Source organism: Cnephaeus nilssonii (genome assembly GCF_951640355.1).
Source record: "Cnephaeus nilssonii genome assembly, chromosome: 14".
NCBI classification, from domain to species: Eukaryota; Metazoa; Chordata; class Mammalia; order Chiroptera; family Vespertilionidae; genus Cnephaeus; species Cnephaeus nilssonii.
The window spans coordinates 27,559,440-27,578,578 of record NC_137085.1 but is presented as its reverse complement, the minus strand read 5'-3'; the positions used below and the strand labels follow the sequence as shown (position 1 = coordinate 27,578,578).

The window sequence follows — 19,139 nt, the reverse complement described above, 5'->3', positions numbered from 1 at the left end:
CAGAGTTTTGCTAGGTGTATTGTCAGAAATTTTTGTATTTTTAAGATCTGACTACTTCATCAAGTTCATCTGGTCCTAGAGTTTCTGGTTCACCTTGTCATCATAGTGATTCTAATTCATCTTCTGAGAAACACATGTCACGAGCCTCGCAAAGAGAAGGTAGGTTAAAAGTTGGATTTTATAATCCTGCAACAAGTGATTCTACCAAACAGCTTTCTTTGGTTACTTTAGTCCATAAAATTAGCCAATAAAGATGAGGCTGTTCCTTGCCCCTTGGTTATCCTTTTTAAAAAGCTAAACAGAGTCTCTGGGTTTGAGGATCTTGGGTTTAAATTGTAGTTGGAGTTTAAGCTTTGATTTTATTTCCTGGACTTGGCTTTGTGTAGTTGGGAGAGGAAGTAGTTGGGAAATATCCCAATCAAGGTTACTATGGAAATTAAATGAGATTATGCATGTGACAGTGCTGTATAAATATAAGAGGATATATTTACCAGGTGCTTGTGAATGGCATCTGGTTTCAGCCCAGTAGACTTTTTACTCTGCCATCTCCTCATCTGAGCAATGCCTGACAGACTCAGAGGGCTGGTGGGATAAAGTGAGCTACAATCTGGCCCCATTGTGCTTTTGCCCGTTTTCCCCCAGCCAGTCTAGAACTATCTGCTTAGCCGATCCCTTCCATTTTCTAATTGAAATGCTTTCTACCTATGCAAATTTCACCTACTGTCCCTCTGATTCACATCTAAACTCCTATAGCACTTTTTATTTGTCCTAATTCACATCTAAACTCTTAGAGCACTTTTTTTTTTAAATATATTTTATTGATTTTTTACAGAGAGGAAGAGAGAGGGATAGAAAGTTAGAAACATCGATGAGAGAGAAACATCGATCAGCTGCCTCTTGCACACCCCCTACTGGGGATGTGCCCGCAACCAAGGTACATGCCCTTGACCGGAATTGAACCTGGGACCCTTGAGTCCGCAGGCCGACGCTCTATCCACTGAGCCAAACCTGTTTCGGCGTAAACTCTTAGAGCACTTTTAAAAAATATATATTTTATTGATTTTTTTACAGAGAGGAAGGGAGAGGGAGAGTTAGAAACATTGATGAGAGAGAAACATCAATCAGCTGCTTCCTGCACACCCCCTACTGGGGATGTGCCCGCAACCAAGGTACATGCCCTTGACTGGAATCGAACTTGGGACCCTTGAGTCCCCAGGCCGATGCTCTAGCCACTGAGCCAAACCGGTTAGGGCTTATAGCACTTTTTATTTGTCCTCTTTATAGAATGATAGTCAGATACAGTTTTTTGTAATTTGGGGTTACCTTTTGCTGATCAGCATGTTTCCTATCTAGCTATTTTTGGAAAGGATTATACATTAGATTTGTAATTTGTGTTTCCCCTAGGAGGCCTCACCTTTTAAGTGCTTGATAAATGCATACTTAATTATTTTGCATGATTACTTATGTGATTAGAATGGTTTGAGCGCCCTTCCTAACCTAACCTATAGCTTTATCCACTTTCTTCTGGATGCTGAAGACTGTGATGTTTCACTTTAAGGTTAAAAACTCTTCCTCTTAAATTTAGAGATTTATGCCCAGATGTGTAGCATTTCTTCTTTGATTTGTAACAGAAACTTCTTTTATAGATTCTTCCTGTTCTCCTTCTTCCTTGGCTATGGGAAACAAGCCAAGGCTTTTTTTTTTTTTTTAAATTTATTTCAGAGAGGAAAGGAGAGGGAGAGAGAAACAACAATGATGAGAAAGTCACTGATTGGCTGCTCCTGCAAACCCCCCTCTGGGGATTGAACCTGGCCTGGCATGTGCCCTGACCAGGAATCAAACCCTGACCTCCTGGTTCATAGGTTGATGCTCAACCATGCCAGCCAGGCCAATCGAAGGCTCTTAACCATTGAAAAAAATCTTTATTAATTAACTAAACCATCCATGAGAAAAGCGAAACTTAATTTAAGAAGAATAGTTCACAAGCTTGCTTGTTACTTTGGTAAACACCAAAACAAAACTTTATTGCAGTTCTATGCTATGAAAAGTTACATTTGGGAGAAGAGATGATGTATTGGGAGCCTGGGCAGAGAGAACAAGAAAATTAGAGAGTGGAAAGAGAGAGGAAGGTGGGCTTAGAGGTAAGGTTGCTCTGAATGTTGGAAATCCTAGGTCTTCAGGTGTCAGCATAGGTTAGCACCATACTTTGGCAGATATCATGGCCGTAAAGAGCAGAGGCCTTCAAACTTATTTTAGGATTAAAACTATTTTTGACAGGAAATTTGCTGTGGATTCTTAGGGATTTAGCACAAATAAAAGTAGAATAACTCTGGTTCAACTGAAATTAGGGAAGCCCTTGACCCACCCCGTCTCTACCCTGGTCTCCAGGTGGTTCACCCACTTTTGCCAGTTGTTGAGGAACCTCCAAGGAGCATAGCTTGGAAACCACTAGTTAGCTATTTAGAATGGGTTTATTTTCTGCTTTTGTTATCGATTTTCAAAATTAATTCTGGAAATAGGGATTTGTTTTTCTCTAAAATTAAAGTTTAATCACATGTTATTTAGGTATAGTTTGGTTATAACAGTGTAATTTGGAGTGTCACAGGTTCCCATCAATGCTAGTAGTCTAAAGGGAATCTTAAAAGAAGGTACATCTTTTTTGAGAAACAGTTTGCAAAGGGTTTGACAGGAGCTCATTATCTTCAAAGGAACTCCTTCCACAGGAAGAGAAGTGTTGAAGTATTTCTCTTGATATTACATTTTTAAGCTGCTTTCTCATAATGTCTGTACAAGTGGTTCTCCACATACCCAAGGGATCTGACCTATTCCCAGTAGTAACAATGGCTCACTGCAGCAGTCACTGGCATTAGAGCTACACAGAAGGAAATGATGGGCCATACCAGAGTACCAGGAGTATATATGATTGGCAGTGTCTCCCACCCCTTGTTTTGACATGCCTCTGTGTGAGTGTCTTCCCTCACCTCCAAAATTATACATCTATTGTTGTTTACAGTACTGTCTTTGGTGGCCATAAGTCCCTCTCCTTGTACACATAGCCCTTTATTTATATAATGGCAGTCTTCATGGCTTCCAAGTATTTCCTTCTCTGAACCAGATCTTCTGAGATGAGAATTGTTATCTTTTACTTTTCCAGATTCCTTTCATGTCACATAACTTTGATTTTACTTAAATGAAGAGCTTTCTAAAATATAATCCAAATCAAAAGGACCTCTAGTTAGTTTTAATGCATTAGCCTTAGGTCACTGGTGATTCTTGCTATAGGAACTTGGATTCTTTAGTTCTAATCAGACCCTTTCCCCATATTCTCACCCCAAAGACACACTCCATACATTGAGGGCATGTGGGTTTTTTGTGTTTTTTTGGGCTGACAGAAATCAAAGCTTTTTTTTTTTTTTTTTTTTTTTTTTTTTAGAAATCAAAGCTTTTTAAGAAATATTTATTTTTTAAAATATTTTTTTTACTTTTTTATTGAATTGGTTAATAAAATTATATAGGCCTTAGGTGTACAATTCTATAATACATCATCTGTATTTTGTATTGTGTATTCACCAGCCCCAAAATTCAAGTTTTGAAAAGCTGCCTTAGTTCTTTGATAATAAAAATCCCACCTTCTAATTTTCTTGTATCTCAGGAGTTTCACCACGAAATAGTCTTGAAGTCTTAACCCCTAAAGTTCCTGGTGAGAGAGACCGTGGAAACTGCATCACATCTTTACAGCTGCACCCAAAAGGCTGGGCCACTCTTCTTCGGTGCTCAAGCAACACTGATGATCAGGAGGTACGGGCAGCAGGACTCCACCTTCAACAGGGCCAACTGAACGAAATGCCATGTGTGCTTGAACCCCTTCTTCCTCCCCTCTGGACTGGGGGTGGCAAGCTGGGGAGTACTTGAAAGCAATGATTAGCTCAGATTGTGTCCAGTTTTTAAATTCTTTTCTCCTTCATCTCATCATAAAAAGCCCTTTATATAGTAAACATAAGACTGAGATGTTTCAGCTAGGTTGGCTAAATGTGAGGTTTTGCTAAGCCAGTTGAGTATAATAATTTTCTCTTTTTAAAAACCCAGGGAAACTTTGGAAAAGGAAGGAACTAAACTGAGACTAGGGGAAAAGGTCTTACATGACCTTATGATTTTCAGCACTCTGAAAAGCAGGAGTCCTTGCCCTAACCCAGTGGTCGGCAAACTGCGGCTCGCGAGCCACATGCGGCTCTTTGGCCCCTGGAGTGTGGCTCTTCCACAAAATACCACAGCCTGGGCGAGTCTATTTTGAAGAAGTGGCGTTAGAAGAAGTTTAAGTTTAAAAAATTTGGCTCTCAAAAGAAATTTCAATCGTTGTACTGTTGATATTTGGCTCTGTTGACAAATGAGTTTGCCGACCACTGCCCTAACCGGTTTGGCTTAGTGGATAGAGCGTCGGCCTGCGGACTGAAGGGTCCCAGGTTCGATTCCGGTCAAGGGCATGTACCTTGGTTGCGGGCACATCCCTAGTAAGGGGGTGTGCAGGAGGCACCTATCGATGTTTCTCTCATCGATGTTTCTAACTCTCTATCCCTCTCCCTTCTTCTCTGTAAAAAATATATTTTAAAAAGAAAAGCAGGAGTCCTTTAAGAATCTTACTAGCTCTAGAATCTGCAACTGAGAAAAGGAGAGAAGAGAGCCACTGAAATGTGTAGGGGAGGTATTCTAGGGCTTGACTGTCTTAACCCTTGAATTTTTAAATATCAAAATTGTTACTTTCAGAAAAGGGAATTACTACTACAGAAGTCACACTGGCCTCTGTGAATAAAAGACTTTAAAGCATCATAGTGCAGAATAACCCTAGCTTATGAAGATAAGAGGGTACAGGGCTACAGGTTCATTAGTTGCAAGAGGGGTAGCATTCATCTAAATGATTTACAATTCTGTAGCTTTAGCATTCTGTTGTCGTTGTTTGTTTTTTTAAAAGAATATCTGTAGCACTATATGAGGCTCTATAATTTTGGTTTGTCCCTCTTCTCTCTCCCTAGTGGACTTGTGTCTACGAATTCCAAGAAGGAGCTCCGGTACGACCTGTCTCACCTCGCTGTTCTCTACGACTGACTCATTACATTGAAGAAGCCAATGTAGGCAGGGGTTATATCAAAGAGCTTTGCTTCAGCCCTGATGGGCGAATGGTTTCTTCCCCACATGGCTATGGGATTCGATTGTTGGGATTTGACAAACAGTGCAGTGAACTTATTGACTGTTTGCCCAAAGAAGCCAGTCCCCTGCGGGTGATCCGTTCTCTGTACTCTCATAATGATGTTGTACTGACGACAAAGTTCTCCCCAACACATTGTCAGATTGCCTCAGGGTGCCTTAGTGGACGGGTTTCTTTGTATCAGCCAAAGTTTTAGGCACAACTCACAACAAAATAAGCAACTCTTCTGGTGTTTGACATATAAATTGCTTCAATTTAGGTGAAGTATTTTCTTTTTAGAAGATCTTAAAAGTTTTGGTCAAGACCTGATTCTTATGGGTCCATGAACACACCTGTGACCTGAGGACTTGGTCGTCCAGCATCATAGGGGCATTGCCAAGTTAGACTCTATGCAGCAGCATCTTTTGCAGCATTCCTCAGCTCCTGCTGATCTGTGCCACTGAACCCCAGGTATTCTGGTTATTTTGCATGTTAGCTCTTGTTGACTTTCTTTCTTTTTTCTTTTTTGATTTTGGTGTGAATTTTGTGGACATTTGGCAGGAGTTTTGGTTGGGTTAGAAGAAATCTGTGACACTAGAATAAAACCCAAACATTTGATGTTGGCATACTGATTGTTGAAAAAGAAATTTCATCTTCCCTTACCAGTATACTTGGCCTTTTAAAGTTGCTGTTATATTTCTCAATAATGAGCACAGATAATGGCATTATTCTCATAACTGTTGGATAGTCTTTCAACAAAATGTCTTTTAAGCTTCCTGTTAAAATTATACATATTTTTCACCATGAGAGGGTTTTGTTGTGACATTCTAAAAAAAATATTATCACCTCTCTTTGTAATTTACTTTACTTGTATGAATTTTAAAATCTCTAGCATGTGTCCTTACTTGGTATTTTGTTCCTGTCAACAGCATTAGGGAGGAAGAGGGGAGAAGGAATGGGGTTTGGTTGTTTCTGTTGTTTAGAAGAGTATTTATTTATTGGATTAGTACACTACCTGACCACAGAGTGATGAGAACAATGTGGCTCAGATATTCTGTTTTCTCTGCCAGATTATTTGAATCACACAGGATGACATGCTATAGTATTGGGGTGGAGGGGAATCGAGAGTAAAGAGATGGGTTTTACTCATATTTCTTTCATGAGCCAGATGGCACAAGGTCAACTCTTAGCATTAGTGAGAGGAGAACTGCAGTCCTCTTCAAGCTGTTGGCATAAATGTGGTAGTCAGTGGCTTGGATGTCAAGACCGAGCTGATCTGAAGACCTTTTGTTGTGTTTTGTTATGGAGCACAGCAAGTAAAAGGCATAGAGCAGGGCTTAAGCCAAGGCTGACAGCTCTGCTGAAGTTAGGGGCTTTCCTCTAGTCTCCTCCACTGGGAATGGCTTGGTGTTCAGAAGGGGTTTGCCAGAGGCTAGAGTAATTTAAGTCACATGCTGGCTTCTTCCCTCTGGATCACATTCTCTTAGGCCAGTTGCTCTCAAACATTGGGGTACATTATAATAATTGAGGAGCTTGTGAAAAATACAGAAAATGCCCTTACCTTAGGAGATTCTGATTCTGCCAGGGAGAAGACAGGAATCTGTATTTTAACAGGAACACCAAGTAACCTTTATTCAGATGGCCCTGTTTATAAAACACTACCTTCAACATCAGTAAATACTTTTGTACCTATCAGGTGCTTAACACAATTCCCCGAAGGTGTTTTGATTATTTTTTAATAATAAGTAAATGAAAGCAATTTTAGAGGTAGAAAATAACATAAAATGGAATCCATTTCATTTTTTAAGGAATGAGAGAAGTGACTTGCCTAAGGTTATCCTAAAAAATTAGTGGCAGAGCCAGGACTCAAATTCAAGTCTCCTAATTCCTTGCTCAGGGCAATTTCTACTGTATTATGCTGTCCGTTAAAACAATGACTATGAACACTTTATTTTGTCTTTAATTTGTATTATTGTGAATACCCTTAAACTGGCTAAGACATTGAAAAAAGGAAGGCATGGGAGTAGATGCTGAGAATTCCAGCCATATGAAGAAAAGCATTTTACATCTTATAAAAATGTTTAAGCAACCCAAATACATGAATAAAAATGACTTTTTTTGGGGGGGGGGTGGCGGGGGGCCTAGGACCTACCAGACAACCATTCACACATGTATAAAGGTTATACCTCACTTGGAACAATGTTGGCCCTAGGACAAATTTTTAAAATTAGATCAATTTACCATGGATGTTTAAAATTTGGAAATTTTTTAGTCATCAAAAAAAATTATGACAAAGTACAGTGGAAACACAGGTTTAACATAAACTTAAAAAAACACATTTAAAAGGAAGTTTTTGAGGCAAAAAACACTTAAATGTTAACATTAAAAATAAGCTACTAAGTATAAAGATTGTATTGATAATCAAAAGAAGGTTCCATAAATTGCATCCCCTTTGGAGAGAGTTCCATGTCAGATATTGGGCACACATATTGCCCAGCTCTAAACTTAAGTCATGATTGTTTAACCACTATAGAGCATCATCTATCACATGTCAAATAATGGACATACTTTACTACTAATCCTCACAGAAACCTTACAAGGTAGGTGGATGAGTACCAATTTACTTGGAGGAAATGGAGGGTCAGAAAATTTAAGTGATTTGCCTTAAGTCGCAGAGCTAGGTGGCATCACTGGGATTCAAACCCTGGTCTGTTTTAGTCCAAAGCCTGTGCTTATTACCCTACCATTGTGCCCTTTGGTTTGTAAAGGATGGTAAACTGGCTGGTTAATTTACTTGTTTTGCATCCTCTGAAGTTCTTTATTACAGAGCTGGCTTACCTTCTGCACCTTGTAAAAGAACATTTACAAGATTAACAGTTTCCATTAGAATTAACACTATAAACTGCAGAGCATACATACAGTCCATTCCTAATTAAAAAACCTCAAGCAGGACATGTAACTATAAAATAAAGAAAAATAGAGGATAAATAGCCTTGTAAAAAAAAAAAAAAAAAAAAGAGCCGCACAGATTAAATGGGCTGTTAATGTAAAAATTAACAGCCAGCTAAGAGAACCTTCATTCTCTATGAGGTATGGTCATGATCAAAAAGTCATCAGGGATATTAAGGAATTAAAAGTCATCAGGAATGGTATACTATTAGAGGAAATTACATCTTATAATTAAAAGGTCCCGTTTCACTTAGTGTAAAATCTAATGTGTTTTTTACTCTAAATTTTATTTAGTCATTTTTATTCATGATAGTTGGTAAATGTATTATAATTGGTAACATAGTATAATTATTGGGAAGTGTAGTATAAACTATACTTTGGTTTTAAAAAGCTTTCTGCAGAACAGTATCTTTATGGCAATGCTATGTTGAATGAGTTTAGGAACATCAAATGCCTAGTAGTTCCTTATTTTCAATTGTGAAAATGAAGTGGCTAAAGCAGATGAGATCTCTATTTTAATCTTTTGAAAATGTGTGTGATCTTTTTTCTCAGAATCCCAAAGAACATGTATATTTTGTCATTTCTGCTTGTTACATCCTGAGAAGAAGCTATACCAAAAATTTTAGAAAAACAAGGAAAAGGTAGATCACACGTTCCCCATTTCTGTCTAGAACCAAGATCCCATTATACTATCAGTATTAAAGTTTTGTTTGCTAGAAAGTGCAGTGTAGGAAAAATATTCTGAGACTCTTTTAGAAGCCTAATATTTCCCACTTAGTCAGAATATATGGTATTGGCATTCATAAATACCTGTTAAGCTTGTGTTTAGCAAGAGAAATATTCTGATAACTTACTAATGACAATCATCCCCATTTAGCAACCAGCAGTGACAGAGAGCTATGAAGTTTCATTAAGTAATAAACTGTGTTGGTCATAAAGCATATATATGAATTGTTGGATAACTAATGCATATCTCTTAAGTGCCAAAATTTAAAACTTGTAGTTCTTTTTGATGTCTTTCAAATATGTTAGTATACCTCCCTGCCTTCTTAAACAGCATGCTCAGTATAATTCACTTTTTCATGATGAAAAGTAAAAGTTATATTCATGTATCATTACAAATATTCAATGAGCTCTGATGTATATAAAATAATTCATAAAATGTAAAGGGCTATAACAAATATGAGTTAATATCAATTATTATAAAGTGATTCCCACAGCCCTGAGGTATATGTAATCATTTGCCTCAGATTGCTGGTGTTTTGTTTTTAATTTAAAAATGTTTTATATCTGGCTAAGCAGTTTATTCTGTCTCCTTCCACACTATCAATATGTCTGCCTCTAAGAGAGTCCCTACTTCCTTCTAATGTGCTGTGTTCATGTTATGAGCTGGGACATGAGATAACCAAGCCTGCTTAGTGTCTGAAGATCTGGACAAGCTCTGGGTACACAGTCTTTGAGATGGCTCTTTTGGTTGTTTACCACCTTTCTGACAGGTTCACAATAACCTTCTGGATAATATAAGTTTCCAGTAAAGGCCTAGCCTAGTGTTTTGTTTTGTTTTTAGTTGCCACTAAGTATAATACTTCAAGCGAAGGTTGTTGCTAGATTAAGGAACAAACAGCAATGTACCAAAGAATAGCAAAGCAACAACAAAGGCTCTGTATTTGCACAGGGGTCTTTCATGCTTCTAAGAAAAAAGAATACTGGGGGGGAAACAATGAAAATCAAATCCAGATAGACTTAAGAGTATTTTTTATGCCATTAAATAACTATTAAAATATATGCTTAAATTATCACATGTTGTTACAAAGACACAGTTTAGTATCATTGCAGAATAAGATTGTACCAAAATTTATACCCTAAAGATGATTCCTAAGAATTTCTCCCATTCAAATGATAATAGAAATAATTATCAAAAGGAAAGTCTCAAATGTACCAGTATTCTGCTCTTTAGTTATAAATGAATTAGTGGTAGTAATATGGGTTTTATCAAAAGTTCCAAGGAACACATCTCACATACACACAGATCCTATATGTATGTGTAATAAATGTCACTATAAATAAAAATGTCACCCGAAGGTAATAAAATAATTTTTAAATTTAAATCTGGTCTAAAGCATTTAAAATAGAATTTTCCGCTTTCCTAAGTTTCTTCCTCACTTTTCATGATTTTTACCTTAAAAATTGAATATTTGATTTTTTTTTTTTATTCACTATATCTATTTCCAAACTGTGCTTTCTGGTAACTTTTAGATTCACATTTTCAGGGAATTTGGAATGCCCTATACAATATACTAGACACCAGGAAGTTTTCTCACTGGGCTCTGAAGTGCTGCAGTTCTTATGCTAGACTGTAAGCTCCCTGAGGGCAGGGACTATCTTATTCATTCTTGTGTTCTTGTACAGGATCTGACAGAGTAGTTGCTTCATAAATGGTATTGAATGAATCAAATGAACCTTCACCATATGCGGCCTCAAATTCCCATGAAGCCAGAATTATTCAGCACTAAAGGAATACATCATGTATTATCACAGTGAACACACCATGTGCATCAGAGTCATACAGAGTCATACCTGTGGTCAGAAAAACTATGCAAACTCATTGATCTGGAAAACTGCAAGTTTAAGACTCAATATTTCATTCAACAAACATTTGAATCCCTACCATATGCTTAGTCCAGTACTAGGGACCCAAGGGAATAAGGCTTTCAGATTCCATAGCTGCAGCTGAAACAGAGTTCAATGCAGGGCTTGTGACCTTTGCAGGCATATAGGGCTCTGCACTGAAAAAGGCTTGGTTTAATGGTTGGCTAAAGCCATCTTGAAATTCTTAATTTTTTGAACAGGGGACCCACATTTTTATTGTGCACTGGGCTCATACATTATGTAGCTGGCCCGGCTTGGATATTAACATTTTGATATGATGGAAACAAAATAATCCTATATAATAAAAGCCTAATATGCTAAGTGTCCGGTCAACCAGTTGACCAACTAATCAAAGCATAATATGCTAATGGTATGCTAAGGCCGCTCAACCGCATGCTATAATGTGCACTGACCACCTGGGGCAGATGCTCCAACTGGTAGTTTAGCTTGCTGTTGGGGTCTGGCCAATTGGGACTGGGTAAGAAGAGGCCAGACACGCCCTGGAGCCCTGCTGTGGTCCCTCCCTGGCCCTGATCATGCACCAGAGGGGTCCCTCAGCCTGGCCTGTGCCCTCTTGCAATCTAGGGCCCCTCGGGGGATGTCAGAGAGCTGGTTTCAGCCCAATCTCGCAGGCCAAACTGAGGGACCCCACTGGTGCACGAATTCATGCACTGGGCCTCTAGTAAGAATTATATTTTCACATTCGCTGAATTAGCCATAGTGCATGATTTTTTAAAATATATATATTTTATTGATTTTTTTTACAGAGAGGGAGAGAGTTAGAAACATGGATGAGAGAGAAACATCAATCAGCTGCCTCCTGCACACTCCCTACTGGGTATGTGCCCACAACCAAGGTACATGCCCTTAACTGGAATCGAACCTGGGACCCTCGAGTCCGCAGGCTGATGCTCTATCCACTGAGCCAAACCGGTTAGGGCCATAGTGCATGATTTAATAAAATAACTTACATTTAAAATTAAAACATAAGTACTCCCTTCCCAACAAACTTTTTAAAAGATCAAATGTTTTCCATTTAAGAATTAGGAAAGCTTTCTAACCATGTAATTGGCTTTCACTTTTTCAATAGAATTGTTTTTTTGTTTTGTTTTGTTTTCAATTGAATTGTTTTGAGTTTTTCAAATGGATGAATGTAGAATTGTAGGTGAATTTATTATCTAATTACATACCTATATACAATTTTAAGGTTTTAATCTTTTATTAATATATGCACTGAGTATTTTAGTATAAGTCTACCTCATAATGTGCTTTTAAAAAATAAATGCTACTTTGAAACACTTGACACACTTTTTGTGTGTGGCTAACCTCTTTGAAAGGTTGATCGGCAAAGTGGCATTTAGCGGTAGTTTGAAAACTTTTGTTTAAATCGCTTAGGTGTTCATCTTTAGACCAGAATTAGGCATAACACTGTGGCAGAGGGCAGGGATTTGATAGTTCTTGTTGGTGAAAGTCTAAACTTTCTCAATCATGTAGCCCTATCAGAAAAAATTAGAGAATATACTCTAAATTTTGATTATTTTTAAATTATATATATATATGCATATACTATTGTACGGACCTATATGTACATTATAAAACATGTACAGAGATAAAGGAAATTTTAAAAATATGATTTAAAAAAAATCAGTCTTTTCCAGGGATTGCCTTCTGCTTCCACTGTACATGCAAGTTTTTTGTGAAGGCTGCTGTTCTAAACACACAACTGGCATTTTACACTGAAAACACCTTTACTAAGATCTGATCCATTCACATCTGTTCATTAATGTTATGGCCATTTACACATTTATTCAATATGAATTATGTTTTATAGAGTTTCATAAATTAATTCTTTATTCAGTGAAAATTGTATTAATATAAATAAAAACCATAGTTGAGTTGACAAAATTTTACTTTTGTTTGTCAAGCTATATACAGTAATTGGTTCTCATGTAGACAAATTAGAACATGCTATTTTTTTTCAGTGTTCCCCAAAAATAACTTATAAAAAATATTATTTTTTAAATGTATTTTTATTGATTTTTTACAGAGAGGAAGGGGGAGGGATAGAGAGTTAGAAACATTGATCAGCTGCCTTCTGCAGACCTCCTACTGGGGATGTGACCGCAACCAAGGTACATGCCCTTGACCGGAACCGAACCTGGGACCCTTCAGTCCGCAGGCCTACGCTCTATCCACTGAGCCAAACTGGCTAGGGCAAAAAAATATTTAACAGTGTGATTAGTGGTTCATTTCACCATACCACTTTAATTCACTAGAAAAATGATAATCAAATTTGGTACACTCACTTTTTTGGTAAGTCACTTAAGAGAAAAATAGAGTAAATCCCTTTCAATTATTTTGTGAAATTAACCATTTAGATAAACTGATTTAATTAACCACAGCACTAATTATTTCAGTTATTCCGATGACTGACATGCTATGGCCTATTTAAAGATAGATTTTTTTTAAATTTAAAAGGAAATGTTTATTTGGCATGCATTTATACTAATGAATCAACAACTTATATTAGTTTCCTATTCCTTTTTTAAATATATATATTTTTTGTTGATTTCAGAGAGGAAGGGAGAGGGATAGAAACATCAATGATGAGAGAATCATTGATTGGCTGCCTCCTGCACAACCCCCACTGGGGACCAAGCCCACAACCCAGGCATGTGCTCTGACCAGGAATCGAATCGTGACCTCCTGGTTCATAGGGCGATGTTCAAACACTCAGCCACACTGGCTGGGCTAATTTCCTATTTCTTATGTAACAAATTACCAGGAACTTAGTGGTTAAACAACAAACTGATGTTCACTGAGTTTTCTTCCAGACCCTTCCTTCTGACAGAAGACATGGAAAGTGGTGTTCAAAGTCTAGCATGTGTTAAAGTCACCTGGAGGGCTTATTAAGACAGACTGCTGGGTCCCCATCCAGAGTTTCTGATTTCATAGGTTTGTAGTGAGAGCCCCCATTTTGCATTTCTCACCCGTTCCCTGTGGCTGCTATAGGTCTGGAAACCACAGTTTGAGAACTGTGGATATTGAAAATGTAGTTAAGAGTTTGGATTTCTCTTGGATGCCAGATCCCATGGATCTTTATGTAGATAAGCCATTTTAGAGAAGATCTTAACTTCGGAGGTCGATATTATAGATGGACAACATGCATCCCATCAACTACACCATTTAGTACATTGTCAGCTTGGCAGTCCTTCAGCAAGAGCTAAGACTTTCCTAATTTAATAGGATATTGAAGTTACTGAGCAGCTAGTTAAGCTAAGATCATCTTACCTTCTCAGGAACAGACCGGTGCCCTGTGGCCTCTCTTCTAACTCAGAAAGGAGCACTGCTACGGTAATGCCCCCTCTGGTGTGAGCTGGGCCGAGCTGCAGCCACCGGAAAAGGAACAAACTAACCATGGCAGAGACAACTCTAAATGCTTTTTAACCTTTCTATAGGAAATAGCTGTTTCCATTTAAATTATGGGTACACTAGACTGCTGCGTTAAAATTAACTTGCAAAAGCCTTCACTTTAAAAGGCTAGCCTTTGTGGAAAATGAAGGATCCACATTTCATTGTGAAAGAATTACTTTTTAAAAGTTCAATACAAAGTATCAGGTCTATTCTGAATACATTGTATTTATTAAGCAGTTATTACCTAAACTAGAGGCCTGATGCACGAAATTTGTGCAAGGGGCTCGGCCCTCGCAGCCCCGGCTTCATCCGGAAGGTCGTCTGGGAGGACCTCTGGAAGGTCGTTCGGCTGTTTGGTCTAATTAGTGTGTTAGCTCTTTATTATATAGGATAGTATTTTTGTGGATGTACTTAATAAATGTATATAATTAAAAGAAGGATTTCCTGGCATTTATTGAAAGTTGCAGAGTATTGGCAGGAAAATCATGATCCCTACCCTGGTCCCTCGAAGGGATCGGTAGATTCCTCACCTCTGGGGTAGTCTCAATAAGAAATAAATTGCCCCCCCCGGGGTGGGGGTGGGGGCAATGGTAAGATATGTACACATATAATACCTTATTTAAAAAAATGGAGAAAAAAAAAAAAAGAATATCTGCTTCACCAAAAAAAAAAAAAAAGAAATTGGCCCTAACTGGTTTGGCTCAGTGGATAGAGCATCAGTCTGTAGACTGAAGGGTCCCAGGTTCGATTCCGGTCAAGGGCATGTACCTTGGGTGCGGGCGCATCCCCAGTGGGGAGTGTGCAGGAGGCAGCTGATCGATGTTTCTAACTCTCTATCCTTCTCCCTTCCTCTCTGTAAAAAAATCAATAAAATATATTTAAATAAATAAATTGATTAGGCTCTATTTTACCCACCAGCCCTGTCACAACCTGTGAGGGGTATTCTGGGCCTGAGGACAGGAAGGAGGTGGCTGCCATATCATTATGATTAGAGGGAAGGAGTCCCTTCTAGCAAGAATTTCTATGACTTCATGACAGTCTAAGAATAACTAACATACTGAAAGAACTAAACTCAGTCTCTCAATATATCACTAATACCAAATATTCTGATAAACCCCCTGATTTTTCTCATTTTATGAAAATGTTCAAACATACAGCAAAGTTGAAAGAATTTTACAGTGAATATGTTTACCAAGATTCAACCATTAACATTTTACTATGCTTGTTTTATCACTTATCAAATGCTACATCCATCAATCCATCTTAATTTTTATGTATTTTTAATAAATTAGATATCTGTACCCATCCTTCTAAAAATCCTCAGCAATACGTATCATTAACTAAAGTTCAGTATTTTTTTCTTTTGTTGAAAAATTTCAATATGATTGATGCCCACAAATATTAATGGCATGTCCTCTAAGTTTATACAAATGTATACATTTGCCCAAACCTGTATTGATACACGTAGATTACAGTACTACCATCACCCCAGAAAGTCCCCTCAGAACCCTTCCCAGGTAAGTCCCTTCCCCATCCCTCCCAGGAGCAGCCAGTTTTTTCCCCACCATAGATTTGCCAGAATGTCATATGAATGGAATCATACATTATGCATTACCCATGATGTTTTTAAAAGACAAATTCTTAGCCTGGCCGGTGTGGCTCAGTGGCTGAGTGTTGACCTGTGAACCAGGAGATCATGATTTGATTCCCAATCAGGGCACATGACCAGGTTGTGAGCTCCATCCCCAGTGGAGGGTGTGTAGGAGGCAGCCAATCAATGATTCTCATCATTGATGTTTCTCTCTCCCTTCATCTCTGAAATAAATAAAAAAACATCTTTTTTAAAAAACGCAACAAATTCTCAGAAAAAGTGTCTCTGAAACAGGGAGAGTAATAGTGATAAAGACAACATCCGGGATCAGATTTTGATTCAATGAGCAGATGTGAGACTCTGTGGATACAAAGACGTTGTGCCTTGAAGGACAGAGCACACCACGGGAGAGCGAGGGTTGAGACAGTCACCACATACGCAGACCTGATCTAGCCTGGAGTCACTGGGGCGTCAAGGGAGGTGTAAATTTTTACTTTGGAACGTGCCTCAGGCATCCAATGCTCTGTATTTCCACAAGTCTAAAATCTTTTAACTCAAAATAATTTGTCTTTAAATAAGGGCAATTTTATAGTACTGAGCAAATGTAGCCAATTTGCTAAACAAATAAGGAATAAACAATAAAAGGCACAAATTGAAATTACTAAGGATACAGTTAGCATTGCCCCCAGACACAAACCCAACATGCTTTCCTGTCCCTGGTCCCTGAGTTGCAGAAGCTTGGAAGAGCCCCAAAGCGCAACCACAAATTGTTCATCCTCTTGGACTTCGCCTTAGCTTTTTCAAGACCTCACACCTATTACATCCCCAAGTTCAGGCCCTCACCTAACTTCTTTCCTCTTTACCTTCATATTTTACACACAAATTACCAAAGGAAAGTCTTTAGTTCCCATACATACCCACTTTTTCCTACTTGGAATGCTATGCCTCTTTCCTAGTGGAGTGAGGAGTGGGGAGCCCAAAAACCCTGAAGATTTCTTTCTTAAATGACTGTTTTCCCAGAAAACTAGGAGAAGGATTAAGGAAAGTTCTGAAGCTTCTTTTTACCCAAGAGAAAGAAAGCTCTAGACCAGGAGCCACCCATTACTTGACCCTTGTAACTAACTGCATTTATTTCCCTTTTGTGGTGTACTCTGTACCAGCAAGTAACTGCTGACTAATCATGACTGGTTTTATTGTTGATGATTAAAACTTTCTTCTTGCCCTTCTTCACCAACTTCATTTGGCTTAATTCTACAATTTACAAACAGTGCCAGAAGGGATAAGGAAAATGGAGTGCCTGTACATACACACAATCTTGACACATGCACGAACTTTTCTTTTGGTCTCAAATTGGCTAGACATTTCTCGGATGGAAGGATAGCTGCCAGTGCTAAAAAGGAAAGCCAAGAGCTCATCAGTCATTTAGCTCATACTAGTGTATGTCACGGACTGTGTTTGTGCCACCCAAAAAGCTAATAGGTTGAAGCCCTCAATGTGCTGGTATTTAGAAATGAGGCCTTTGAGAGATAATGAGGCGTAAACGAGGTCATGAGGTTCTCTCTGCCATGAGAGGGCACAGTGAGACCTCTGCACACTAAGAGGCCTCTCACCAGGAACCAAATCTGCCAGCACCTTGACCGTGGACTTCCCAGCCTCCGGAACTGTGAGAAATGTCTGTCGTGTAAGCCATCCACTCTACAGTATTTCGTTATGGCAGCCTGAGCAGTGTAAACTTTCTTTCCTTAACCTCCATGACCCCTCCGGGAATGAAGGCCAGATAGGCTATTCCAGAATGCTGTGATCCTGAATATCCACATGTCCCTTCACTCTCTTGAATCCTAAAGAAATATTTATACCTGTCAGATGTCAGTCACTGTGCCAGGCACTTGAAACACGGAAATCTAGAGCAGAATCCCTGCCTTATGGAGCTGACATTTGAAAGGGGCCAAAAAGCATAAAATAATCACCATATAGTTAAAACAGGGATGTGATAGCAATAGAACATTGAAAAGGGGGACCCGACTTAGTCCTGCAAGTGTGGGCTGTATTCTCTCCAGTGGCAGTTGATCTCAATCTCAAGTCCTCAGCGGGAATTAATGAGTCAGTCAGGGAAGGGTGCGGAGTACAGGGCAGAGGAACTCTGCACGGGTCAAGGCCAGGCGGCTAAAGGAGGATGGAAGTCCTTGTGCTGAGGGCAGTGACTGGGCAGGGCAGTTTTAGCTAGGGATTCGAGTAAAGGTGGCAGGGCCTAGATCATTTCATCTAAAAAAACCAGTCAGCAACATGAAGAATGGATTAAAGAGAGATGAGAATTTAGATAAATATTATTCTCAATTTCTGCTTCAAAATCAGATATGTTCATCTGGGGGAAAAAGTGTTCTCATGGAAACTTCAGTGGCTAAACGGATTAAGTTGGGAATCCGCCTGCTGGGAGCCTGGGAGTGCTCTGCAGCTGTGTGAGCTCCTCTAGGCCCCTTCCCCGTCCTCCCTCGAGAAATATTCGCTACATGCTCCCCGCACTTTGTGGTCTATAATGGCTGCCGCAGGTGGGTTAAAGTGACACTTCACCAGATGGCATGTAAAACACCCCAATTATCAATTCTAAAGTTCAGGATATTCCCTTTTATAATGAATTTCTACCCTAAACTGGAGTTTCAGAAACACTTTACAGCAGCAACTGCTCCCTTACCTAGTTGTTCTCAAGCTACACCTCTCTCTCGACACAGGGAGCTCCTTACAATTTTACATGTAAACCAACAGTGTGCTAATATGGCTTCACTCTAAAACAAAGGAGCAGCTACGAAGTTTCAAGCAGATAGAAAAATCCGGAAACGCACGAACATCTAGACCAGTGGTACTCAACCTTCCTAATGCCGCGACCCTTTAATACACTTCCTCATGTTGTAGTGACCCCCAACCATAAAATTATTTTCGTTGCTACTTCATAACTGTAATTTTGCTACTGTTATGAATCATAATGTAAATATCTGATATGCAGGATGTCTTAGGCGACCCCTGTGACAGGGTTGTTCGACCCCCAAAGGGGTCGCGACCCACAGGTTGAGAACTGCTGATCTAGACCATCTAGCCTGGGTAAGCATGACTCAAAGGTATATGATTACAACAGAAATTACTGGCCAACTGAATTTACCAAGACAGTTTTATACTCAGTAGAAAAAAAAATTTCACTTGGGAAAAGCTTTAAAGATCAAAATACTTTGCAATTTAGCTATCTGGAAAATTAAGTTATTTGGAACTCCTCTTGTTCCAAGATGGGAGTCCCCAGGGGAAGTTGCTAATAATCAAAATAGTGTGGCTAAACGTATTATCAACAAAATACTAATAGATCAATTTATC

At 38.8% G+C, this 19,139-nt stretch overlaps 1 protein-coding gene across 2 annotated transcripts in view; it reads left to right on the top strand.

Moving 5' to 3' along the window:
* Positions 1–19,076, top strand: part of DCAF10 (DDB1 and CUL4 associated factor 10) — a 57,351-nt gene extending 38,275 nt beyond the window's left edge. Inside the window, exons 5-7 of one of the 2 annotated variants that reach the window (XM_079790568.1) lie at positions 46–159; positions 3,653–3,798; positions 5,028–19,076. In XM_079790568.1, the coding sequence (XP_079646694.1) occupies positions 46–159; positions 3,653–3,798; positions 5,028–5,396 (629 nt within the window). In that variant the 3' untranslated portion in view covers positions 5,397–19,076. The remainder of the gene's footprint in view (positions 1–45; positions 160–3,652; positions 3,799–5,027) is intronic. The other variant, XM_079790569.1, reaches the window with a different exon arrangement.
* The last annotated feature ends 63 nt before the right edge of the window (positions 19,077–19,139 follow it).